The 27,728-nt window shown below is 24.2% G+C and overlaps 1 protein-coding gene across 2 annotated transcripts; it reads right to left on the bottom strand.

The window, feature by feature from the left end:
• Positions 1–3,214: 3,214 nt before the first annotated feature.
• On the bottom strand, positions 3,215–27,669 carry LOC122847503 (lysine-specific demethylase 6A). Of its 2 annotated transcripts, XM_044145240.1 has the most exons (10): positions 27,369–27,669; positions 26,691–27,004; positions 26,505–26,613; positions 11,038–11,216; positions 9,876–10,001; positions 7,709–7,892; positions 7,410–7,625; positions 6,933–7,100; positions 4,125–6,852; positions 3,215–4,026 (listed from the first exon to the last, which is right to left on the bottom strand). In XM_044145240.1, exons 1-10 carry the CDS (start codon positions 27,458–27,460, stop codon positions 3,790–3,792), a joined length of 4,353 nt encoding a protein of 1,450 aa, XP_044001175.1. In that variant the 5' UTR covers positions 27,461–27,669; the 3' UTR covers positions 3,215–3,789. The 2 variants fall into 2 exon arrangements, with proteins under 2 accessions (XP_044001175.1, XP_044001176.1); XM_044145241.1 differs by lacking the exons at positions 26,505–26,613; positions 26,691–27,004; positions 27,369–27,669 and adding an exon at positions 21,220–21,838.
• Between the last annotated feature and the right edge of the window lie 59 nt (positions 27,670–27,728).

Raw genomic sequence — 27,728 nt, 5'->3', positions numbered from 1 at the left:
ACAAAACGGATGTCGTAGAAGTCTCTGTTTTTGTAGAAATTGTTAAATTTTTTTTTTTGTTTTATTTCTTATGTATAAAGGCACTGTACATGTCAACTATATATACATATGAATGAGCGCTTCTGTTAATCCGAGTGTTTGAAAAAAAAAAAAAAAAAACCTACATATTAATCTGTTTATGAATTATTATTATTTTTAAAAAAGTAAGCAAAGTTATATCTTGAAAAAAATATCTTTAGCTCTTTTTTTTTTTTCGATTTCTTAATTTCGGTTATGAACTATTTTAATTATTGCATTGGTCTTTTATTTTTATTTTTAATTTAAGTTTAACTATTACACATAAATATGTCTGATATTGGTAACTACTAAGATTATCGATCAATGCAATTATTATAGATAAAAATAAAAAAAAAAAAAATGTTTTATTTTTTTATTTTTTGTCACTTAGATTTTAATCTTGGTGGGAGAGGAAACCTCGTGTATCACAATTTGGCAGTGAACGTTAATTTATATGATGTGAAATTATACATATTTATAATTCACATTAGAATTATTATTTTTTTTATTTTTGTTATTTTTTTATTTTAAATATATATATATGTTTATATTTTTTATGCTACGAGATTTACCATTTTTTTTTTTGTTTTTTTTTTTTACTAGAAATTGCGCTAGTTATTTAAACAAGTACGGATGAGTTTGAAAATATTTTATTTTTTTTTTATTAAATAGCAAAAAAATAATTTATTATATTTATATTTCATATTGACAATATAATATTATGTTTCTTGCTTAGTCATTTGGTGTAAACTCAAACGTATCGTACAATGTTTTATTATTTGTTTTCGAAAATAGAATTCATTTTACTATTTGGTGGTCATTGATATATTTTGTATTATTTTTTTATTAAAATATCCGATTTATCGAGGTTGATGGTTTGTTTGTTTAATTAATTTTTTTGTTTAAATAATTAAGCTCTTACTAAAATTTAAAATCACAATGTAAATGAAATAAAGTTAAGAGCTATTAACGATTAATACAATTTACAATGTAATAACGCTAAAATAAAAATAATAAAAAAAAAAAAAAAAAAATGAAATTGCCTAGATAATCCGATTATTGTTTTTTATTTTCAATAAATATCGGTTATTTTATATCCTAAACATTTACAATTAAATATATATATATATTTTATTATAACGAATTTAATTTGTCAAATCAGTTCCGAATAAATTGGTAAATTAAAATGGCTTTTTAAGTTTTTACTTTTAATATACCAAATATATTCATGAATTTTATCATCATTGCGTTATTATTCAATTTGTTAATAATTTAATTTACAAACATGAATGACTATCTTTTTTTTTTTTTTGAAAAAAAGAAGAAAAAAAAAAAATGATAATTTTATTTTTATTTATACTTAAACATTTGCCGTAATAATAATTAATCACTTGGTGTTAATTTATTTGTTTTTTTTTTTTTTCATCGAAAAATGTAAGAGTAATTTAAAATAAAAAAATTAAATTTTATTTTAGTAAATTAGCTAGTTTATGAAATTTTGTATCAAATTTTTTGAAAAATATTTCATGATCGTAATGTGATCTTTGAAAATAGTTTTTTTTTTTTTTTAAATTGATAGGTAAATTTTGCTTTTTACAATTTATTATATATTATATATGTATAATTAAATATTTTTTTTTTTAGAAATTTATTTATTGGAATTTTATTTTTTCGTCAAGAGACAATTTAAAAATTTCATTATAAAAAAATTCTTATTTTCCTTGATTTGTATATATCTTTTTTTTTTCCATTTAATTTTGAGCAGTTTTTTTTTTTCTTTAAGCAGTTAAAATTTACTGTTAATATTATAAATAAAATACAGAAAAAAAAAAAAAAATATATACACAGGAAAATTTGAATGATTTTTAAATTTTTATGAAAGTTTTACTTTCGTTAATGTGAAATATTTAAAAATAACGTTTCGATTGTAGATGAGATAATATAAATTTTCTAGTACGATTTTATTTATTCTCATGCTGTTAAAAAATAAAGAAGCTATATATATTTTAAATAAAGTCGAAAAAAAAAAAATATAAATAATTGTAAAAATAAAACGAGTTCAAGCAAAAAAATTTGTTATTTTTTGTTTTTTTTTTCTCCTACTTTTTTTGCGGCACATATTGAATTTTTCATTTGTTTATTATATAAAAAATAAAAATGCCAAATAATAAGGAAGCCAGGTAGGGACATTGAGTGCTTACGTGCAATCGTACGAACGCAAACAGACAAACCAAAGTTTGCGTACGTGCAATCGTATTATTTATTATTATTTTGTTGCGTCAATAAATAATAATAAACATTGCTCTAAACCTAATCTAATATTGATTATTGATATGAATTTAAGGGATAAAGATATTAATTTCTCAAAAATACGTGACATTTTTAATTTTTTTAATTAATGCGGTAGTTAATATCAAGAGACTCGGTAGAGTCTCGCCTCAATTTTTAAAAAGCGAGACTCTTTACCGGGTATAAGTCTTTTTTTTGATTGCTGATCTATGATGAAACCGGCCAAAGAGAGGCGCAACAGCTTTCATGTAAACCATGAACAGAGATATAATTAAGCTAATACTGTACATGGTTTACATAAAAGCTGTCGCGCCTTTCTTTGGCCGGTTTCATCTTAACTGCTCATCTATCACGTAAGCTTTTTTTTTTAAGTTATAACTTTATGTGTTTTTTTATTTATTTTTTTGTTAGTTACGCTCATCCCATTGAAAAAGATTTTACTGAAAGATCAACGACTGACTTCAATAATACAACAAATGAGAAAACTGTCAATACTTTCAATCAATCATTAAACAATTCCAAAACAACAAATCACAATTTCACAATTAGCCAATGCAACAAAATTTCTTTATTACTTATCTTAATGCTGTAATAGTCAAGATAGTAGAAAGAATTATTCCTAACCACTTGAAAATTGATTCAAATAAAGAAATTTCGTTGTATTAGCTAATTGTGAAATAGTGATTTGTTGTTTTGGAATTGTTTAATAAATAAATAAAATAAATTTAATAAATCTTAAATAAATTTTTTTATTTTTTATATTTTTGAGAAATTAATATCTTTATCCCTTAAATTCATATCAATATTAGAGTAGGTTTAGAGCAATGTTTATTATTATTTATTTACGCAACAAAATAATAATAAATAATATGGCGAATAAAGCATGCGTGCACCGATTTTTATTATTTTTTCTTGCGTGCGTACTTGTCTGTTTGCGTTTGTACGATTGCACGTAAGCACTCAATGTCCCTACCCGGCTTCCGTAAAATACGTGCCATTATAACCGAGTGATTTTTCATTCGCGAATATCAAACATTCGACCAATTTATCATGGGCTAAAATAATGCAAACAATACGTGTCAGCAAAATAATATTTAAATTAAATTTTTAAACATTGAAACTAAAAAAAAAAAAATATATAAATAAATAAACTAAATAAACTGGATGATTTTTTTTTTTAAATTGGATAAAATGATTTCATTTATCTCAATCGTGTCGATAATTAAACTAATGAATTTGTATAAATAATTTTTATCTAAAAAAAAAAAAAAAAGAAAAAGAAATGTAAATAAAGTATTTGTCTTTGAGACAATACTTGAAATAAATTGTTTGTTTTTTGTTTTATATATATTGCGTTTGCTCACTTTGTTGTATTGAAACACAGATGTGAATATTTTACTGAAGTGTCTCCAGATAATTCAAATATCCGTGTTCATCATAGTCTCAGGAGGTTTGATTTGTTGTTTGTACAGAAACCAAACTATTAATTGTCAATGGTGCTGGTGGAATAACAGTGTGAATTGTAAAACCATCATATACTTCCATTAAATCACACATACGATATTCTTCTAGACAAACAAAACCTTCAAGTGATGGTGATTGTTTTCTAGCACAGTCCATACAATGTACAACATGTCGTTTTTCTTGTTCTCTTATAAAAAGAATATTAAAAACTTCAATCTGAAAAGATGATATAAATATATTAATATTATAAATAAAATAATAACATGTATTTGTATTTTGAAAAATAATTTAAAAAAAGAAAAATAAATAGTTACCTCGCATTGTCCACAATAATGTGATGCTTCATTTTTTCCTCTTCCATGAAATCTAACTTCAACATTTTTACTTTTAACATATTCAAGTATTAAACAACATTGTCTCATTGTTCTTAATAAACAATTTTTAATAAGTTCAAATAAACGTGGATCAGATACTTTAATATTTCTAGCTAAATTCCATGATAAATGTACCATTGGTACAATTGATTTAAATGATTGTAATTTATTCCATTCATAACGTTCAATAGCAAGTTGATATTGTCTTGCAGTTAATGGACCAACATTCCATGCAATATTATTACACCAACCAACAGCTTGTACCCAATGTACACAACCAGCATTAACCCATACAAGATCACCTGGTCTTTGTAAAAATCTATATACTGGTATATTTTCTTCATATAAATCTTCAAGTGATGGCCACCAACTACCATGTAAATAATTAATATTATTTTTTTCACATAATGCACATATAACACCCCAGTATGCATCTGGTACAGCAAACCATTCACAATCACCAGGACCAATATTAATATTTATTGAACAAAAATTATTATTTTCTTGATGTCCAGGTGTTCTACTACCAGGTACTTTCATATATAATTGTACAGTATTCATACCAAGTATAACATGACCAACATGACTCAACATATTACCAGCAGATACAACTCTAGCAAATGCTGGTAATTTAATGAGTTCTTGTAGTTGTGATTTCCATTTTCTTTCATCAGATAAATCAACATTTGTACCAAATTTAAGCATTTTTGAACCAGGTTTACCAGCTAAACCATATATATTTTTTTTTCTTTTAACAACACCAGTACTATCTTTTGAATCTGAATCAGATAAATTTGATGAATGTATACCTTGTGATTTTTCACGTTCTTCTTTAAGACTTTCTTGAAATGATGATGCTTGATATTGTGCATATTTAGCAATTGTTGTATGACTACGATGACTAATACAACCCCATACTTTTCTAGCCATAACTGGATCCCAATTTTCATCACTTGTTTGTTGCATTTGTGTTCTAACTTCAATACCATGATCTGGATTTGCTTCAACAAGTGTTTTTGTTGAAAATAAACCTAAATCTAATTTTAATGCTGCTGCTAAACCACGTATAACAGCTATTGGATGTTTTAAACAAAATTCTTGTAATTGTGGACTAAATGCATCTTTTTTATTTTCCAAATAAACACTTGGTGTTGGTGGTAATAATTGTTCTTTAGTTAATCTTTGATTTGGTGGATCTGGTGGTGCTGGTGGTGGTGAACGATCAGTTAATATTGAATAATTTGGTACACCTTTTATACCTTGTCCACGACATGCATCTAATACATCTTTTGATGACATATCAATTGTAAATTCTGGCTCAACTGGTGATTCACGTAAACTTTCAAATTTTAAAACTGGCTCTGTACGTAATATATCAATTTTATTATTATTATTATTATTTGTACTTGATGTTGCCTCACATTTAATTGTTTCATTTAATAATTTTATATCATTTTTATTATTTATATCAAATGTATTATTATCAATTGGTTCAATTTTAATATCTTTATTATTTAATTTTTCATTATTATTATCAATATTTGATGGTGAAAATGGTCCACAACTTAAATTACCATTATTCATTATTGGAATATCATCTTTAACATCTAAATCTTCTGATCCAAAATGTTTTAATAAATCTTCAGCTAATGTTGTTGCAATATCTTTTTGTGATAATAATGCTTGTAGCTCTTGATCAGTTACACCAAGATCTTTATTACCACCAGCAGCACCCTCTGGATAATTACTTGTTGTTGATGTTATTTGTGTATAACCTTGAGCACCATATTGATTATTTGTTGTTTGATATTGTTGTTGTTGTTGTTGATTGTTATTATTATTACTATTATTATTATTACTATTAAATTGAGCTTGTCTTTGTGTATTATATGTTGGATCTGATGCTGATTTATAAGGCATACCTGGTGATTGTTGTGCATTGCCTGTTGCTGGAGCATTATAGCCAATATTTGTATCTGAAAAACCAGTTTGAAGTGCTACTGAACCACTTTGTGGCTGTTGTATACCATAATTTTTTAATACACCTGGTTGTCCTGATAATGATGGTCCATAACCAGGTTGAGCAGGCCTCAAACCACGTTGTGCCAGTGCCAATTGTTGTTGTTGTACTTGTACTTGTTGTTGTTGTTGCACTTGTTGTTGTTGTACTTGCACTTGTTGTTGTTGTTGTTGTACTTGCACTTGCTGTTGTTGTTGTTGTTGCTGCTGTTGCACTTGTTGTTGTTGTTGTTGATGTCTAAGAAGATTTTGTTGATGTTGTTGCATTGCTCTGTATTGATGTTGAAGTTGTTGAAACATACTTTGTTGTTGTGGATTTAAATTTGCCTGATTTTGTTGTAAAACATGTAACATTTGAAGTTGCTGAGGTGTTAAATAATATGATGGACGTTGTTGTTGTTGTGGCTGTGGTTGTTGTTGATTAATTGACATTTGATCTTCTGGTTTAAAACGTTTTTGTATATTTTGCACTTGATTTTGTGGATATGGCGGTGGTGGTGGTGGTGCTGGATTTGACGGTGGTACCGAATATTTATTATATCCAGGTGTATTAGGAGCTTGTTGTTGTTGTTGTTGCTGTTGTCTACTCGACATTTCAGCGCTGATTGGAAGATTCCAAGCTTCTTCAATTGACGGCAATAGCCGTCTTCTATAAAAAAACAAAAGTAAATAATGAATAATCAAGATAAAAATATATTATTTAATTATTATGTGTATTATTTTGCTTACTTTGATGCTATGGATGGCATTGGTGCTTGACTCAAATGAGTTTGAAGAAAATTAATGCGTTGTTGAAGGGACGGGTTCATTGGTGTAGTGCCACCAGACTTGGCACCACCTAGACCAGTCAATGGACTGGGTGAATGTGATATACTGTTGTTGTTGTTATTATTACCACTGTAAACAAAAAAAAAAAAATACACATACAATTAATAAAATTAAAAATAATAAAAATATATATATGTCGTTGGATGAATAACTAGCCATACATTTGATGAATCAAACATGTGCCTGATCAGTCGATGACTTACATCTCGTTGCACAAATGTGATTCTTCAATATTTTCCATATTACTATGGGTAACAAAATTTCATGTTATAAACGAGTTTTTTTTTTTCTTTTATATATAGAAATAAATTGAAGATGAGCATGTTTTTTTTTTAATTAAACTTGTGAATGGATATTTAATAGATAAATTAAACATACCGTGATGCGTTTACGTAACAAGCTAATGCGTCCTTGGGTTGACTGACACTTTCATAAAGAATTCCAAGATTTGTCCAAGCAGCTGAATGTGATTTATCCAATTGAACAGCACATATATAAGCTTGAAGTGCATCCATAGGCTGACTTTGTTGTTGATAAAGTACACCTATGCTACACCAAGTATCAGCATTACCTTCAGATTTTTCAACGGAATTTCTATATATTAAAATAAATAAAATAAATTAATAAATTTATATATTTTTATATAAATTAAATTATCATTTTTAATTTCAATTTACCTATATGCAATAAATGCTTCGTGAACTTTACCAGATGCTGCTAAACAACGACCAAGTAAATATAAACTTTGTCCACTTTTTGGTTCAGCATCAATTGACCTTTGAAGACAACGAATTGCAATTGCTGTTTTTTGAGTTTTAGATAATCCTAAAATTGCACCATCAACAACGTGATACAGCCAACCTGTAAATTAATTTTATAAATTTAATTATTTAAACATATTATACGTCAATCACATTTTTTTATTATTAAATTTTCATTTGAATTTTAATTAGTTTTATATATAATAAAAATTACAATCATCATGTTGATGAAATTATCACGTTTTTAAAATTAACAAAAAAATAAAAATAGAAAAAAAAGATATACACAAACTAAAGCAACATGTTGCGTTATAGAATTTATTTTTTCTATAGATTTTAAATATAGCTTACTAATAGTTTTTTCATTTTTGATTGATGAATGAGATTTAAAGTGATGGATAAGTTAAAATTTTAGACAAAATGTATAGACCTAGATGAACGTCTGACTATAAAATGAATAGAATTTTTAAGGATCCAACCAGGGTAGCTATTTTTGCCTGTTTTTGCCTAGTATTATTTCCCCCGCCTCTATCTTTTTTCTATTCTTCCTTCCTTCCTTTTCTCTTCCTTATTTTTTTTTAATACAATTTTTTTTCAAGGCAGTCTTGAATTACTATACGCATCTTTTTGCCACTCCCCTACCAATACAAACACAACAATTGTAAACTTAAATATTTATCCAAAAATCTATTATTTTAAAATTAAGAAAATTTAAATTGTTTTTAATTTTATAGATATATTAGTATTTAATTTAAATTATTATTTTTATAACTACAACACTTGCTTTTAGTTTTATTCGTGCTAGATGTATGTGTATTTTTTAAATATTATTTTCAAGTATCATCTATGAATTATACTTGAACACCTGGAACTTATATGAAGGTAAATATAAGTTTCTTTTATTTCTCCTTCTTTTTTTTTTTTATTTAATCTTTTTCTATGAAGGGTAGGCCCTCAGGGCCTTGTCCAAAAAAAAAATAACGCCATGAAGGCCAACTTGTATTGCACGTAGTCAAAAAACTTTCCCTGGGAAAAATTCAACAGTAACACAGAGGCAGTCAATCAGAAAAGAAACTAAAGCTGAAGAATAATAAAAAATAAAAAAAAAAAAAAAAAAAGAAACTAAGAATACTGCAGTAGGTACTTTGAAAATAAAAATAAAAAAATACAGGCAATAGTTTAAACATTTGTTCAGGGTTGAAATGACCCTGGACCATAAAAAGATTTTCAAAGTTGTTGTAATGAACTGAGAAGAAGAATGCATCTTGAAATAACCAGAAAAACTATTCACTCCAGGTAGTCATAAAAATTTTTCAAATACACAAAGACGTTTGTTTTTTTTTTTTTCATTTTCCTAGCTCTTTTTTTTTTCTTTCAATATAAATGTAAAATTACTTGTAGCCATCAATAGACACACCATGACTAATTTTATTGAAATTTTTAAATTTACAATTTATTTGCTAAAAATAAAATCAAGTGATATTATTAGCAAATAAATTATTTAAATAAAAAAATTACACATCAAAAGAGAAAAAAGTAAATATTTAAAAATTCTCTAAAGCTTTGTATTTTTTATTTTCCCTAATTTTTTTATTTCAAGGATTTTTTTGAGTACAGACCATCTGCCAGGCAACATACAGTCATGAAGCTATTCACATATAATACTCAAAATAAATACACATACAAATAGTCACAGTTTAGTTCAGTCAGTGTTGGTAAAAGTCTGCTTCCCACAATCAGCAATCCACCCCCATAAAAATCCACCCTTTTTTATTATATAATATACTTTTTTTTTCATTTGAAAAACTATACTATTATCATCTATCTCTTTTGCACCCTTAGGATTCACAATTCATTGCACCATCACCAATGCCACCATGGGTACCTCTTCCCCTTAATTCTATGCTGGAAAAGAGAAACCACCCCTCACTTCTCTTGTCCATAAAATAAATCAATACACGTGTCTGCCATATACACAGCTTACAATCATATACCAGTTCAACCTTGCTTTTATTATTTTAAATAATTTTTATTTTTTTTATATTTTTGTTAATTTAATTTAAAATATTATTTTATTGCTTACCTAATTGACGACAAATATCAGCTTTTAAATGAGCTGATAAATTTTCTTTTAATAATGTTTCATATTCTTCTCTTGCTAAACGATATTTTCCTTCAACCTCAAGAAGATGAGCAATATGAAATTTAACTGTAAATAAAAAATAAAAAAAATTGTTAATTATTATTATTATTTTAAATTTTTATTTAACTTTGTTTTATTATTTGTGGTAATAATTCGATAAATATTGTACAAGGGGTTTATTGAAAAATAAAAATATTCTCATGAGGTTTCTATTTTATGTACGATGTATATTGCTGTTGTTGTGTGAATATCGTGTATATATTTTTAAACTTCAATAGTTGCTTATACCCTTCTGAATTACCGTCATTATATTGTACTTGTCTGGGGATAATTTGATGATACCTCACAATAATTTTTCAACACACAAATAATATTCCAATAACGTTATTAAAAAAAATAAAATAGTTGAATTATTTTTAACAAATAAAAACAATATAAAAATAATAACGTAAATTATTATTACCTAATAAAATATATTTTGCAATTTTAAATGATAGAAATAATTTAATATACATTATTTTTCATGTTATATTAAAAAAAAAACATAAAAAATTTTAATTTACAACAGTAATAAATAAAATAAATAAAATAAATAAAATAACTTGTTAGATTTATATTTTTTTGTATTATAATAATAATTTTTCATAAAATATATCAAGATTTGTTAAAAGAAATTTTTTTTTATTATTTAATCTGTTTAAAAGTTATGACCAGTTTTGTTTAGTTTTAAAATTCAACACTATACAACTGTTTTAATAGCGCCCGGTACATGATGTCAAAAAACTTGAGGTCTTTGAACTCGAAAAAAATAAAAAATAAAATATATAAAATAACCGGTACAACTTGTTATATACTTAAGTAAATAAAAACGTTTTTTAAATATTATTTTTCTGTTATTTCGTCATGATGATGGGTAAACGCAACCGAGTGCCATTGATGCTTGTCCATGAATCATTATATAAAATATATGGAAAAACATCTATTATCAAATTTAAATGGAACTTTTTTTGAAGAATCCATTCATATATTCAAAAAATAAATAATAAATTTAAAAACAGCTGACAATTTATTAGACAGTTATTTTAAAAAATGTAAAACTTACTTTCAAGCTTTGAAAATAATGCAGGTGTACTAGCATCAGATAGTGCTAAATTAAGATGTTTTTGAGCTGAACCATAGTCAGTATGAACCTTGAACATAAGCCCAAGTCGCAAATGAATATCGCATGCACGTGGAAAACTTGGATCCACCCATAATACCTGTTGAAATGCCTTTATTGCCCTGTAGAAAAAAAAATACAAATAAATAATCAATATATTAAAATATATATATAAAATATCTTCTTCTTTTTTATTTCATTTTAATTTATATTGTGAAATAAATGACACGGAAGAATTGTGCAATTGCGACCTTGTGTTTGATAAATGTATGCGTTTGCATGTGAACTTGTTGAAAATAAAGAGGGAGAGATACAAGATGTACCCAAGTGCACAACCTTGAGAGTTGCCAAGAAGGAAGGGATATTCAACGATCAAATAAAATAAAAAAATATAAAATCACATTGCTCTCTCAGCTGACGTGTGATTTACATCACTGGGTTAAACTCTTTCATTCAAAATCTACCTCAATAAAATATACATTATATAGACAATGGGACAAATTTATAATTGTCATGTTTATATTTTTTTTTTTTACCATTTAAAAAGTAAATAAAATTTTTTTAAATTTACATATTAAACTGGTCCATTTATTGCTTGATATATATATTTTTTTAAAAGTCTAGAAATAAGTGAGTCATCACAATGAAAATGTCATTGACTTTTTAGTGACTTTGTACATGCTTCAATGGAATGACAAATTCTTCATAAATTTATTATTTCATACACGTCATATGCAAAATTATTTTTTAAATTAGTCAAGACTCTTTTTCATCAGGAAATAATATTTTTTTTTTTATAAAATACATTGACCTGTGTTATATCTATTTTTAAATATTACATTTAATAATTTATTATTCTTTTTTTATGTTTTTCGTCGAGTACATTTTTTATTTATTTCTTATTTATATTTTGAAACAAGAAAATATACGTACAGGTTCGAGGTAAAATAAGTTTTATTTGTAAATTTAATTTATATATGACAAAAAGATAATACTGTACATATTTGTCAAGATAAATGGTTAAAAGTTGTTCAAGGAAAAAAAGTTGAATAAAGAACAAGTACAACGACATAATTATCAGAGAAAAAATAATGGAGTATTTATATGGTTAATTGTTTTTTCTAATATTGTATATATTATACACAAGACATAAATGGATAAGTATATTTTTTAAAAATATATATAAATTATTTTAAATATCTATCGGTGCAGAATATACGTGTGTGCACAGCGTTTGTGGATGAATAAAATATTTATGTATATATATAAAAACAAGTACAAGAAAGTACATTGACTTGGTATGAAAGGATGAGTCAGAAAAAACCAGCTTTTGAAAGAATGAGTTAGTGTATATAGGTGTATAATGGTAGCTTTATATTTTGTGGTATTTATTTTTAATGTATCTCAAAAGACAATGTGATAGGTTAAAATTATAATCTTAATAAAAAAATTTTTTTAAGTATCATATTTTACTGATAATAATTTCTTCAAACTCATCATGTTTTTTTATTTTTTTTATTTTTTAAGTTAATTGACTGTTAACTTGTAGATTTAAAAAAATTTATAATAAATTTTACTGAAAAAATTTTGGCAATTTTTTGGAGGATTATTTGTTGTTTTTGTTAATTTTTTAACAGTTTATTTCTTGGCTATGATTGATGACTTGTAATATGCAATTCTTTTTAGTGAAAATGTAAAAATCATTGTGGCTAAAAGATATTAGTTTTAGCATGTTTCATTAGACAGAGGATTAGTCTAAAGACATATGGCTTTTAAAGACACCATGAAGGCTCATTTGGTAGAGAAAAAAAAATTTCGAAAATAATAAAAGCTAGAAATTTCTAAGAAAATTATAATATGCAATGATTTTGATTGTGCTAAAAGTTAATCCTCATTTATCGTAATTGTTTTTTAATTTTTTTCAAATTCTTTTTTTCATGGAAAATATTAATTCGAAATATATTTCTAGAGAGTTTTTTCCCATAATTTTTCTTGATTTTCTTTAGTAATTATTAGCTACACAATGTTTAAAAAATAATTACTTGAAATTAAATTGTTAGATAAATTTTTACAAGCTTTTCTTTCAATTTAGCTAAAAAATAATATTTGACTTATAAAAAAATATATTTATGCACATCATAATTGTTAATCAAGTGTTTTGTTGGTCACGTGACATAAACACGCACACAACACACCAAAAAAAAAAAGTCATTTCCTGATGTAAATAAAATACAAGTTGAGTAATAATAATGCACCCCATGGTTAAGGGTTGCCTTAAATACAAAAACACTTTGTAAATTAATTAACTATGACATTTAAAGATTACACTTGATGATTTTGAATAAATTTATAAACAATTATGATAACATTAATTTTTTTTACATGCAAATATGCAAATATTCAAAGGGTTTCAATCAAAGTTAATGACGAAAAATAAATAAAACAAAATTAATCATGTCATCATGATTTTATTACACGTGCAAGTATTATTTTCTTTTAAATTAATTGTTAATTTATTTTAATTAATTAGAAATAATTTACAATGTTTAGATAAATTTACTTGGATATATTTTCTAAAGAATAGTGTTGTATTAAAATTATAAATTACAAAGAAAGAAAAATTAGAAACTGAGTTTACGGAAGTTTCAGAATAAAAGATATAACAATTTGTTAAACAACTAACACGTGCACTTAACAACAACATCGTGACATCGTTATATTGCGCAAAATAAAAAGAAAAATGTTTTTTTTTTTTTTACTTTTTTATACTTGCATAATAATATCATGTTTTCTCTTTTTTGATATTATTATTTTTACTCGTTTTCATTATTTTATTTTCACTTTTCTATCCGACATTAAAATAATTACTATACAATTTTTTCTTTCAACTATTTATATTTTTTATTTTTTTCTACCCACACAAAAACAAAGTGAAATTGTGGTATAAAAAAAAAAAAGATTCAAAACAACACCTACATATAATTAATTCGACTGTAAAAATATAAATAAAATAATTTAAAAAAATTAAAAGATAAAAAATACTACAAGTAAAATATAATACTAATAAACATTTTTGTAAATATATATAATAATTTATTTATACAAGCCGGAAGTTGTTGGTTGTGACATCATGTGATGTAGTGCAATTTTTCATTGACCTACATCAACTTCATAGTCGTGTATTTAAAGACCCACGCATTTTAAAAAGCATTAATGACTTTTGACATGACTCGATTGTTAATTTATTGATAACATGTGGGAGAAAATTTATTGTCTATTTGTTAATAATATAACAAAGAAATGTTATAATAATTAACAAATTTATTTTATCATTAAGCAATGTTATTTTTTTTTTTAAATGAATTGCAACAGTGGCAAATCATGATTGAGACTAAGAGTCAATTTATAAAAAAAACTTGTTTCACAAGCTAAAATTCATTATTGTTATTAAAATATTATTAAACAATTGATGATGACTCAATTTATGTGATTTTTCAAGTATTTATTCTTCTTGTTAATTTTGTTATTTAAAAAAAGCTGGACCACCGGGTTATTTGGACGTATCACGCACGTGTAAATTACAAATACAAAGAAAAATTTATGGTAGTTAATAAAATACATTTATAGCAGATGCATCAAAAAATAAACACGAGCTATTAAAGCAGGTGCTTAACACAGCCGATGGTTAAAATGAAAAATCATGTCACAATTTAACTTGCACCTGTACAAAGTGTCCATCTTTAAATTTTTGTTGGCAAAGAAAAATTAACAAAAGAGTCATCAAGTCACTTTAATCAGATATTTTTTTTGGTCAATTAACATTAAAAATAGCTTATTTATAATAAAATAAATTATATTTGAATTTTATTTATAGATAAAATAATAAAGCAAATAAAGCAAAAATATGATTGAATTTTAGTGGTCGCGTGCTCGAAAATAATACCTTGCACCTGTTCCACCATATTGAGACTTGATATATTTATTCTTTTATATATTTAAACAGGAAAGACATACTGAAAATTTATGTTGATATTGAGTATATGCAGGTTTAAAGAAAGCCTACGAGAAAAAAAAAAAATCGACGAGTATCCTTTGAGACACGATGCACGTCGACCAAAGGCAGGATGTGGGCAGCTGTTTACCAGCTGGACTATATGATACAAAACTTGTACGAAAGATACATTCAGTAAAAGAGAAGAAAAATAAAAAAAATAGTTATCAGATTGGAGTAAAAAAGAGAGGGAGAGACACTGTCTGAAAAGAGAACAAAAATAAAAAACGTCCGGCCATCAAAAATTGTGTACGGTGTTGCAGAAAACAACCGGGACATTTTAACCATTAACTTGAATTCTTTTTTTTTTTTTTGAAAAATTATTGTTACTTTATTTCCTCAAGAATATAAAGAATTGTTTTATTGTTTGGTTTTTTTTTTACGCAATGACGTTACATCCGTTATGAAGTGAGCAAATTTGATGACAGTGAAAATGTATTTTTTTTTATTTTTTATTTAACTGTAAAAGAATGTTGTTGTTGTTGTTTTTTAATAGTTGACTAGTTAGTCATGAATCATGACGAATGAAATAATATTTTTAAAAAAATTTTATTATAATATTAATTGATTATATTTATAAATACAAGTTGAAGGACATTCGGAAGGTCGAAAGCTTTACGTCGATAATAAATACGACCTTCTGTATAAGCTTCGAAATTTTGCCAAGGGAGAAAATAAATAAAAAAAAAAAAATTTTATCTACTTTCAACGAGTGAAAGCTCATGGAGAATTCGAATCAAAATATTTCGGGTGTCTTCGGTGAGTCTCGTGTTGGCCCAGGCCAACTTGAATTCGCGATTCGTATATTGTACATGAAGGCGAGGTCGGTTAAAATATAATATCAATAAAAAATAAAATTACAAATTTATAAAAAATAATTACAATAAATACTCATAAAAATAAATAATAATATTTAGATAATTTTGAAAAAAAAAATTTATAATTTATTATAGAAATTTATTTTGTAATTTTATTTTAAAAAAAAAAAATTTATAATTAATTTTTTATAAATTATTTTATTATTAAAAAATAAATTTTTTTAATTATTTAATTGTTTAGTGTTTTTTATATAGTGTAATTATAAATAAATAAAAAATTTTACCGTACGTTTGTAAAAGGTAAATACTCGGGTCAATACTTTGAATGTTATATCAGCTTTAAAACGGGCGTAGACAAAACTGAGAAGAAACTTTGACCACTGCTTGTTGAAAAATTAAGTATTTTAATTATTTAACCACAAAATGACATGACAATTTAATGTAGCAGGTATTATTTAAACTGTACAAATTAATGACAATAATTGCATTATCAAAAAACACCTTTTTATTTAATCGAAATAATCAATAAAATTATTTATAAATTTTTTTCATATATAAAAATAAAATAAAAATTTCAAGACAGCTGCATGAAAAGACTGACCTTCTCAAACCCAATATATATATTTATAATAATAATTTATATTTAATAAAACAAAAATGTCATTGAGACGTGCATTAAAATTATAAGAAAAAAAAATTTCTTTACACAACGTCACAAGACACCTGGTTAATAAAAAATAAATATTATTTTTTAATTATTTTATTCTTTTTATCTTAAATAATAATAATATTAATAAAAATATTTTTAAAAAGATGTTGAATATGTTTTTTTTTTTATCGTTGAATGATAAAATATAAAACATTTTTTTTTTATAATTTTAAAAAAATTACTTTGTTTAAGCTGATAATTTTTGCATGAATAAAATTGATCAATATTTTTCATAATGTTATTAATTATTAGCTGTATAAATTGTTGATAAATATTATCAACAATTTATTTAATTATCTAGATTATGAGATTGTTTAATCAAATTACAAAAAATATATGAATTAATTTCATTTGTAAAATCACAATTAATGTAACATAAAATGTAAAAAAAAAATTAAGATTAAGACCACACGCACAAACAATTATTGAGTATTTGATACTGTATATATGTAAATAAAAATTTAAAAATATTAGTGTACAACAATACATGTAATTGTGTATGTAAATAAATAGAAAAAATAATTTTTTTTTCACCAAGTTTTTCATGGTTGATGGATAAAGACAGATGAATATGTCACGTGCACATAGACATAATTTAAAAAACGAATAAATAAATTTAAAAAAAAAAGTATACTTAATATGTGTAAGGAAATAATAAATACAGTGGATAAAGCAATGAACAAGGGGTCGTCATTTATTGTACTTTCTTTTCATCTTTATACTACACCCCTTTTACTTCTTCTCAAAGTGCATTGTATTATTGATATGGGGATACGACAACAACAGCATATGACCAGTGTTTTTTTATTTTTTTTATTTTTATAGTACTTTTATTTTTTATAATCAATATTCAATTGTCAAAGAAAATAAATAACAATTGAACTGTATATATATTGCTGAAGAAATAAAAGTGTTGAAATTATTATTTGAAAAAATTGATTTATAAATTTTTTTTCTTATTAAATTAATCAAAACTATAAATAAATGTAAATTAATTTTTATTTACTGATAACAAGTTATTGTAATGATAATAAATAGTTTTTAAATTTTTAAATTATTTATAAACAAATAAAAGCAATATTAAATTTTCAAAAAAAAAAAAAAATTAATTAATTTTTCATTTTGAAATATTAATTAAAAATATTTTCGATTGTCAATGACAAGTAATTGTAATGAAAATGAAAAATAATTATTATACTTGTTGGAAAAAAAAAATTATAAAAAATAATAAATCAATTATTATCGTGTCATCTTATTTAATAAGTTGAATGTAATATAATGTAATAACGATCGCGTGGTTTGAGAATTTATTTTTTTTTTATTTAGTATTAATAGATTTTATTATGAAATTTATCAAAACACGAAAATTGACTGTCGATTTAAAAGGGTATGATGATGTTGTTATGACATGCAATCCTGATGCACTGATTAATTTTGATATATATTTAAAAATATTTATTGGAGTTCATTGAACTGTTTAAATATAATTGTGAATTGAATAAAAAAAATATTACTGATACAAATTTTTATTCAATAAAATTTCTACGAATTTATGTATAATAATGCTTTAAATATACTGAGAATTAACGGTGTTGGATTTTAATAAATAACAATAAATTTTATATGAATTTTATTATCATATTATTGTTTCAAAATATTAAGTGCAAATTGCAATGGAAAATATGAATTTAAAAAATATATACAAGAAACTCCTTGACTGTTATTTCAACAACAATTTTCCCAGATTTAATTTAAAAAATTTATGTGTATATAAATAAAGAGGAAAATTATTTTATTATTATTTTTTTTTTTTCTGCACTGCTAAGCAACTGATGACGTAACTTTGATTGCGCTTGGTATAGTTTATACTTATGTATGTAACATTGCAAACGGCATTTGCTAATAAACATTCACCTCATTTTTCTTATAGTGCTAACTCTCAACGTTCCCTCTTAAAATTTCTCACACAAATTCATTTGAAAGCAAAAAAAAAAAAGTAATTAAAAAACAAATAGATATGTTTATTAAAATTTCGAAAAATGGAGTATCGAAATTTCGAATAAATAGAGTTTCGAAATTTCGAAAAAATGGAGTTTCGAAATTTCGAAAAAATGGAGTTTCGAAATTTCGAAAAATGGAGTATCGAAATTTCGAAAAAATAGAGTATCGAAATTTCGAAAAATGGAGTATCGAAATTTCGAAACTAAAAAATACAGTTTAGTTTGGGTTTGATATTTGGAGCAAATTTAATCACAGCTTGTGAAATATATATCAAGACAACAAAAAAATTTGAAATATTTTAAAGAAAAATAAGAGCAAAAACAAAAAAAAAAAGAATTTTTTCGTTTTTTTTAAAAAAAAGAAGGAAAAAGGTAAAAAAAAAGCAGACGAGGCAAATATAAAAATGAAAAATGAGATAAAATAATAAAAAAAAAAAAAAAAAGAGAGCTACACTGACATCCTGTGAGTATATATATATATATGAGTATAGGTAGACAACACAGGACCCACCTTTTACTTTGGGGCTGCTGTTGCTGCTTTTGGGCCCACGGATATTATTATAAAAAATAAAAAAAAATATATAAGGAACGATGGCCTTACCACAAGGAACACACAAAATAACACAAAGGGAATAATAGGACGAATAAAATAGGGGGCACTGGCGTCGCCATTTTGCGTCAGAAATTTTTATACAGAGGGCTGTTGAACTTTCATGGTCACATTCAATCCATTTATTGAACTTAAAATTTCATAATTTAATAATCATTAAAATTGAAAAATTAATAATTAAAAAAAAAAACAATCAATTTAAAATGTATTTTATATATATTTTATTGTCAAGAAGGTCAAACAAAATTTCTTGTCAATAAAAAAAAAAAAAATGAGATAATTTTTTAATCGTTAAAAAAATATGTAACGTCTACAAAGAAAAATAATAAAAGGATTCAATGATAACAAAAAAAGATAATATATATTTTAAAATGTGAAATGTAATTTTGTAGAAAAAAAAAAAAGACAGACAAGAATATAATGAGTTGAATAGAAGTTGGTGAAGACACAAAATATAGAACAGGTTTTTTGGTTTAAATTCTTGGTGGTTTTATAAAAATAATATATATCAGAGAGGGGAAACTCCTTGACGACAGGATTCATCTCCTAGACAAGAGAAGAGTTAGTAAATTAAATATAAAATAAAGGTTATATATAAAAATACAATTATAGTTTTATATAGAAAATATATATAAGGAACGTGTTGGATCCTTGAGCTGAAAAATCGCGTGCAACATCATCGTGTGAGCCTTGACCACGCGACTACATATAAACGACAGGAAACTAACTGTTTTATTATTGTCGGTATTCTCATATACTATTCCAACTTTATGCTTATTTATTATAATTTTTTAAAATATTTTTATCTATTAATTTTACCTATAAAAAACTAGTTTTTTTATTACAAAAAAATGGTACTTATATTGTAAAATAAAAAATAATAAATTGACAATGTCAAAACATGTTTAACATAAAATTTATATAAAAATAAAATAAAAAAATTTATGAATTATCTATACATCATTTTATTGATGTATGAAAAAATTAAAAATTTATCTTTGATGTATAAAAAAGATACAGGTACAATATTTGAGGTTGCTGAACTCACTGAAGATTTTTTTTTTTTACTTTTTTTTATATAAAATCTATTTGACCATTTATCGTACTTGGGGTTTTTTAAATTAAACATAGTTTTTTTTTTTATCAAAACTGGTTGTTAAAAAAATTACACATATATATAAAAAGTTGTTTTAAAAAATCATTGACATTATTTTGATTTATCAAATAAAATATAAATCAATAAATTTTTTTCATACTAAAAACGAAAGTTAGGTTTAAAAAAAAAAAGTTAATAAAGCAAAAATTACTCAGAAAATAATCCCCAGAAATTAAGCTTTTTTATGAAATAAATTCATTGATAATCTGCGCGTTAAAAAAGACGCCATTGTTTTTTACATAAACAAATAAAATTATGTAAAAAAAAAAAAGAAATAGAAAGCATTTATTTGAATGTATTAAAATGTAGTAAAACCAACTATTAAATAATAAATAGGTAATATTTAATAGATAAACATTGATATATAAATTATATAAAAAAAATTATTAATTATGTATTTTAATTAGCACAGCGAGTATCTTGGCGTGACAACGTGTTTTTGTATCGCGCACACACGTGACCTGGTTTTATTCTCAGCTGTATAAGTTTGTTATTTGTTCGTCAATGTACTCATTTTGTATATTTATATACTACCATAAAAAAAAAAAAAGATAAACAACCAAACAATATTTAATACAAGAAAAAACTTGTAAAAAACAAAATTCAATAATATTTTTTCCCTCTGATAATTAACTAATAGTTTTTTTTTTTTCTATTTTTATCAAAACAGTCAAAGCTATTAACTTGTTGCATTGACCCACAATAAAATTATCAATCTATTGTTTAAATAATCATGAAAAATTATTTAAATATAAAAAAATCGAGTTATTTTAAAACTCACCATTTAAATTAGTCTCCAAGTATAAAATAATAATCAGCAATTTCCATTTAATTATTAATATTTTTTTTTTGTCTTTACACTATGTATTTTTTCAGATACTCTTGCGTCACTTTTATTTGTATAAAAAACTTGATAATTATTATTATCACTCAACACACAAATGATAACACAATTTAACTTTTATATTTTTTTAACTAATTTTTTTTTATATTATTCAATGATATTATTATTTTTTTTTTTATTAATAAATAATTCATCAAGCACTCAAAACACAAATAAAAAAAAAAATATATATCACAATAATAAAGAACACAATGTATTATTTATATAATTGTTGTTTTTTTTTTTTTTTTAATTATCAAAAATTAATACGAAATTTATATTAATAATATTTGAGTATTAAAATTTTTTTTTTTAAATATTTTTTATCAACTAATCACAATGATGATAATGGATAAAATTAAAGTGAGATAGAATAAAATATAAATGATGATGATTATTATTTAAGAGCGAGAGCGGGGCTCATCCCCTTTGACGGCTCTCGCACGACTGGAGCAACCAAAGCAAGCCGTTTGTCGGATTGACGGTGACGCGCAGCGCGCGCAGGATGCAGTAATGTCGGCAATGCCAGCGGGGCAATGAGGGGAGATGGGGGTAGTGTGGGCTCGACCATCTCAACACATACACATTCGAAAAAAAAAATACATAGATTGAGAGAGGAAACAGTGTATACAAACGCATGCGCAATAATTTTTTTTGTTTTTTTTTTTTTTACTTCAATTTTATTTATATTTCTCTTCGCAATTTACCCCTCTCTCAAAATATTTCGGAGTAACGAGTCACTCCGACACGAGCCACCGCCCGATTAATAGTTTTTTTTTTGTTTTTAATTATTAAATTATATTTGTTTATATTTTTTTTCGTTACAATATTTTATTTAATTTTTTTTTTTTTTTTTTTTCGGAGAATTTACATGTCAATGACTTCAACTAATTTTAGACATCTTTTTTTTTCGATAAATAAATAAAAAATTATTGATAATCAATAAAAAAAAAATAATTTTATAATTTAAAATTTAATTATTGATTGAATTATATTTTTTTAATCTTTTTATATTATATTAATCAAAAGATAAAAAAAAAAAAAAAAAACAAAATAGTTAATTATTTTTTTCCCCCCCATTCATTGATAAGAAAAAAAAATTAATTTTGACATTGAGTTTGATATTTAAAAAAAAATATAAAATAAGGTAATGATAAAAAAAAAAATATGTCAAGATTAATTAATTAAATTAATGTATTTTAAATATCTTGACAAAATGCGCAACAAAGTACGAGGACGCGCAGACATGATGCTTGAAGCTTGACGGTATATTGAACTCGGACTGTAGGGTCGTTCAACCCACATTTACAGGCTCACTTCTTGCCGGCTTTACCCACAACAAGAACCAATCTTCCTGGCCAATGTACTCCTATCATATTGGCCCTTCTTCGCCTCTCTCATAAATTTTTTTTAATTAGAAAAAATTAAAAACTTTCAACAACAAAATCAACTGAGGATCAATCCTCAAGCTGATTATAAATTTGTTATTAATTTTTGGAAAAATTTATCATTACCAGTCATTATTTATTTATGAATATGACGTCATATAAATATTTTATCTTTAAACGCATACACAGAGTCTCACTATTACTTCATCAAGTCGCGTGTATTTTTTATTTTTTTGTGACGTCGTGACCTTTCATTGGATGTAATACGTAATACATAACATTGCCGCTATTCAATGACGTCATTATAAATATGTAAAAAACACATGTTAACCATGATATCTACAATTTATATATGTATATCAATTTTATATATTTTTTTTTTTTTTGTGTTCATTCATGGCTATTTGTTTCGATTCGTTGTATACTTGTCACTGTCCGACGAAATTATTTTTCATTCATTATAAATTGATTTAAATTGTTAATAAAATTTAACGTTTTATTTATTTATTTATTATTTTGTTTATATTAATAATAAACTGAAGAAGCTCTTGGGCTGAATTAAAACTGAATTTTCGAAATTTCGAATTTCGTTTTTTTCAAGTTTGAAATTTATATTTTTTTAATTAAAAAAAATATATTTATGTTGATTAGAAAAATTAGTGTTAATTAGATTAATATTTAGATATTATTGTGGTTTTTTTTTTTTTGGGCAAGTTTAATAAACTGTGGGATTTCTTGAAAATTTTTCCGTTGGTTTTTTTTTAAAAATGTGATTTGATATTATCAACGTGGTGTAATTAATTTTTAAAAAAAATTTAATGATAATTTATTGATAGTAAAACTAGATATTGTATAAATAAGTTGAAAAAAAAAAAGTTTCGGGTTAAAGGGGGAAGGGATTGACTGGGAGAGTTTGTTGACTCTCGTTTTCAGCATCAGCGACTGACCATGACCTCGCCAAACAATTCGCGCCAATAACTTGCTCTGCACATGTGACCATAAATATTTATAATATTTTTTTTCATTTAAATTATAAATAATACTACTATTATTTCATTTTTCCAAACCGATCAAAAAAATATTATAAACAATATCGAAAATTCAATAATCAAAAATTTCCTCGGTCGACGAGTTTATCAATTTAAAAATCAAAAAAAAAATTTATCAGCTTGAAAATAATATTTTTATCCAACAAATATGATATTTTTAAATTGACTAAAAAATTTTTAATACATCAAATAATATGTACAGTCAATTGGAGAATTTTTTTTACCGGAAAAAATAATTTTTATTGTAAATTTCAGCGAAAAAAAAAATATCGATCGTTAGAAAAAAACAGGTCATTTAATATTGATTGTTTAAATTTACAATCTGGGTCATATTCAACCCTTATAAATAATCCATATGAATATGAAATAAAAAAATATTTAAACCTATTAACACGCATGAATTTTTTTTGTTAAATCTGACGGTCATTAGTTGCATCTATGCACCTGCACATATAAAAACGTAAATGACAAAAAAAATTCATGCAAAATAAAAAACTCGTCGTACAATTGTTCTTTCCGGTTTTAACCCTCGACAAATGAGTCTGTAATTATTTCAAGCATGAACACAATATTAAAAATACAATTATAAATATTTAAAAATTTATATTTAAACATGATTTTTTTTTTTTTGATTTGTTAAAGAAAATATAAAATTCAATCAATAAAATGTCTCTCCCTATTTTTTTTTGGAGCCAATGCGTACGTGACCTACCATTTTCGAATCATGGCGGAAGAAAGTCTCTATCCTCACTAAAGTCCTTTTATTTTTTTAAATATTTTTTTTTTTTTTTATGTTATTTTAAACTATGATTATAGGCTCTTTATCTTTATTTATCTATTTTTTTTTTTTGACCATAATTTAGAGATAATACGACACGAAATTTGTGCTTCGAAACAATTTTTAAATATATTATTTAAAAAATAATAAATAAACTTTTTTAACATGAATTTAATGAATAGAAAAATTTCAACTTTAAAGTTTATATTATTGCCGAGTTTTGTAATATTATTTTCTAAAAATATAATGCATTGTTGTAGATAAAAAATGAATGAATCAAATGACTCGTAAAATAAGAAAGTTAAAAAATAAAATAAAAAAATATTTTATAAAAATTTGTAAGACACAATGATAATTAAATATCAAATGACTCGTTTTAATTTCATTTTTTAATTAACTGTTTCTATTTCGAAATTACGACGAAATGAAAATAAAAAACAAAATTATATATACATGGTAACGAAATAAATGAAAACATAAAAAGGAATTCAAATAAACTATAGAAAAAAAAAAACAACGTCGAGTAGAGAAACAAAAAAACTAAAAACAAATTTAACAGATCTAAAAACGTTACAAGAGGGTCGTAAAAATCGGAGTGGGTCGCTTGCATTTTACCAAATGAAATGAAATTTCTATTTCAAAAATTTAAAATTAAAAAATGAATAAATCTAAAAATATATTTTACTCAAAAAAAAAATTATAAATATAATTATTGATGTATATTTATTTATAAAACTATTGAATTTTAATTTATAAAAAAAAAAAAGAATTTTAATTTAAATTTAAATTTCGTTTATCAGCTTATGATGATTACGATTTATCAACCCTTTTTTCCCAGGGATGTTTTGTATAAATTTTTTTTTTTTTCTAACAAACACTGGGGTAAATTTGGTAACAGTAAGTACGTCACCAAAGCTTATACCACTATTTCTTTTATCATCTCCCTCTTGTGTAATAAAGAACATAAAATTTTCATCCCTAAATTCGATTGAGGGTCTTGATATATAAATTTATACACAAAATTAAATTTCTAGCTTTATAATTATTTCATGTCCCGGAACAATTGTCTTTTTTTATTCACCCTATTAATTTATTTATTTTTTTCATCTTCTGATGGATATTGTGTCATATGTTCGAAATAAATTTTACAAATTTATTTTCATTCAATGATTAATGAGAAGAAAAAAAAAGTAATTATTCATTTTTAAATTATTGATTATCAGCACGACGTTAAAAATTAAAAATATATTTCATTGAATAATTAATATTTTAAAATAATCCAATAATTATTGATTTATTTTTAATTATTAATTGACATTAATTAACTTGTTTAAATAATTAATCAAATTTCCAGCTATTTTTTTCTCTCAATAAATTCAACTAGATTCAATCCAAAATTGTAGTAAAAAAAGGTTTAATAAATTAAAGGATTTTTCATTATTTTTCCATAAAAATTATTAATTTTCTCCAACTCTTTTTTGTAATAACAATGATAAAATACGGCCATGCACAAGTTGCACATCGGCACGTAGACCAAGACGTCAATTAAGTTTCCATTTTTAATTTTTTTTTCAACACAAAAATAATGTTTATCATTGCCATCTACGTTCGAAAAAATCTAACCAATGAAAAATCTGTTTTACCAACAAGTCAATGTTTATGTATGATAAAAAGCAAAACAATAAAACGATAAGAAAAAAATAAATAAAATGAGTATATTATTTTTAAAAAAATAAAGCCAAAAAGTAAAAAAAAATAAAGTCAGTACGAGTAGTTAAGGGTAGAGAACATTGAACCCAGTTTTTTTTTTAAATTCAAGGGCTTAATGGTTGGACAATTCAAGGTGATCAACAATCACCCAGTTTAAAATTATTTATACTCGTATTTTTTTATCTCACTTCATTTTGCATTGATACCAAAAAGTCATAAATAAACAAATAAAAAAATTTAATTAGCATAAAAACTTACCACTGATAAGCATTGAAATGATAATAGGCAAGACCTTGTCCATAAAGAAAAGTAGCGTCTTTCCAATAGTCTCCTTTTAATGTATAAAATTGTTGATATGCTGACATTGCTGTTGGAATAAATTAATCAAATTAAATTAACTAATTTGTAATGATACAAAAATAAAATAATAAATTAAACACAAACCTTTGGCATAATCTTCAAGAAGTAAATGAAAATGACCAAGTTTACAATATGTTTTTGGATCAATGCTAATACCATTTTCATCATCGTCATCATCATCATCATTATCAACATCATCATCATCATCATCCTCTTCATCATCATCATCAATTTTTTTAATTTTAACATAACGTCCTTTTGTACTATCAGCTCGACGACTTTGTTTTTCATTTTGTGCTTGTACAAGCATTCTTTCAAGATATTTTATTGCACGTACAACAAGCTCTTTTTTTTTAGCATGTTCAGATGAATTTAATTTTAAAAAACCAAATTGTCGACTGCAAAAAACAACAACAAACATGTTTTTTTTTATTAAACCATTTTACTCAATTTTCATCTAAATTTTTTTTTTGTACAAACATGTAAACAACTTGTAGAATTATATTATTATTTATATTAAAATAATTAATTATTATTGTCATTATTATTATTGTTATTTTGTAAATATTATTAAATAAATAATTATGAAAATAAATTCATGTCAGTGAGTTAAAAAAAAGGCTTAAATTGCCCGCTCGTTTACTGTCAAAATTTGAGGTTAGATTTACAAATAATAATAATGTTAATAATAATAAATAAATATTATTTATAATAATTGATTGTTTTTAGTAGTATTTATAATATTGCTAGGTTTTTATTAACCTGTCTAGTTCTGATAGAACTTGTAGCTCTTGGGGAGTCAAATTGATGTCGTCAGTTTCCTGGGCCATTTTTATGTCAGCCGACATACGCATTCACAAATCTAATAAAAACATATTTATCATCATCACAACAATTATTATATTCACACTAATTTTATGTATATTGTTTTTTTATAATCCATTATTGAGGCACTGGTTAATAAATCAATTTTATTTATTGTTTTTCTTTTTTTTTTTTTTACTCAATTTTTCACTATTTCGCGGACAGCCGATCAGGTTAAATTAAAGCACGCGATGGAACTCTATTATTAAATATGTCATGTATATATATGTACTATCAAGGCGAAAAATTAATTCCGGA

The sequence above is a fragment of the Aphidius gifuensis genome, linkage group LG1 (genome assembly GCF_014905175.1).
Source record: "Aphidius gifuensis isolate YNYX2018 linkage group LG1, ASM1490517v1, whole genome shotgun sequence".
NCBI lineage: Eukaryota > Metazoa > Arthropoda > Insecta > Hymenoptera > Braconidae > Aphidius > Aphidius gifuensis.
The sequence above is the reverse complement of the archived record's forward strand: the minus strand, read 5'-3'. Positions and strand labels throughout refer to the sequence as shown.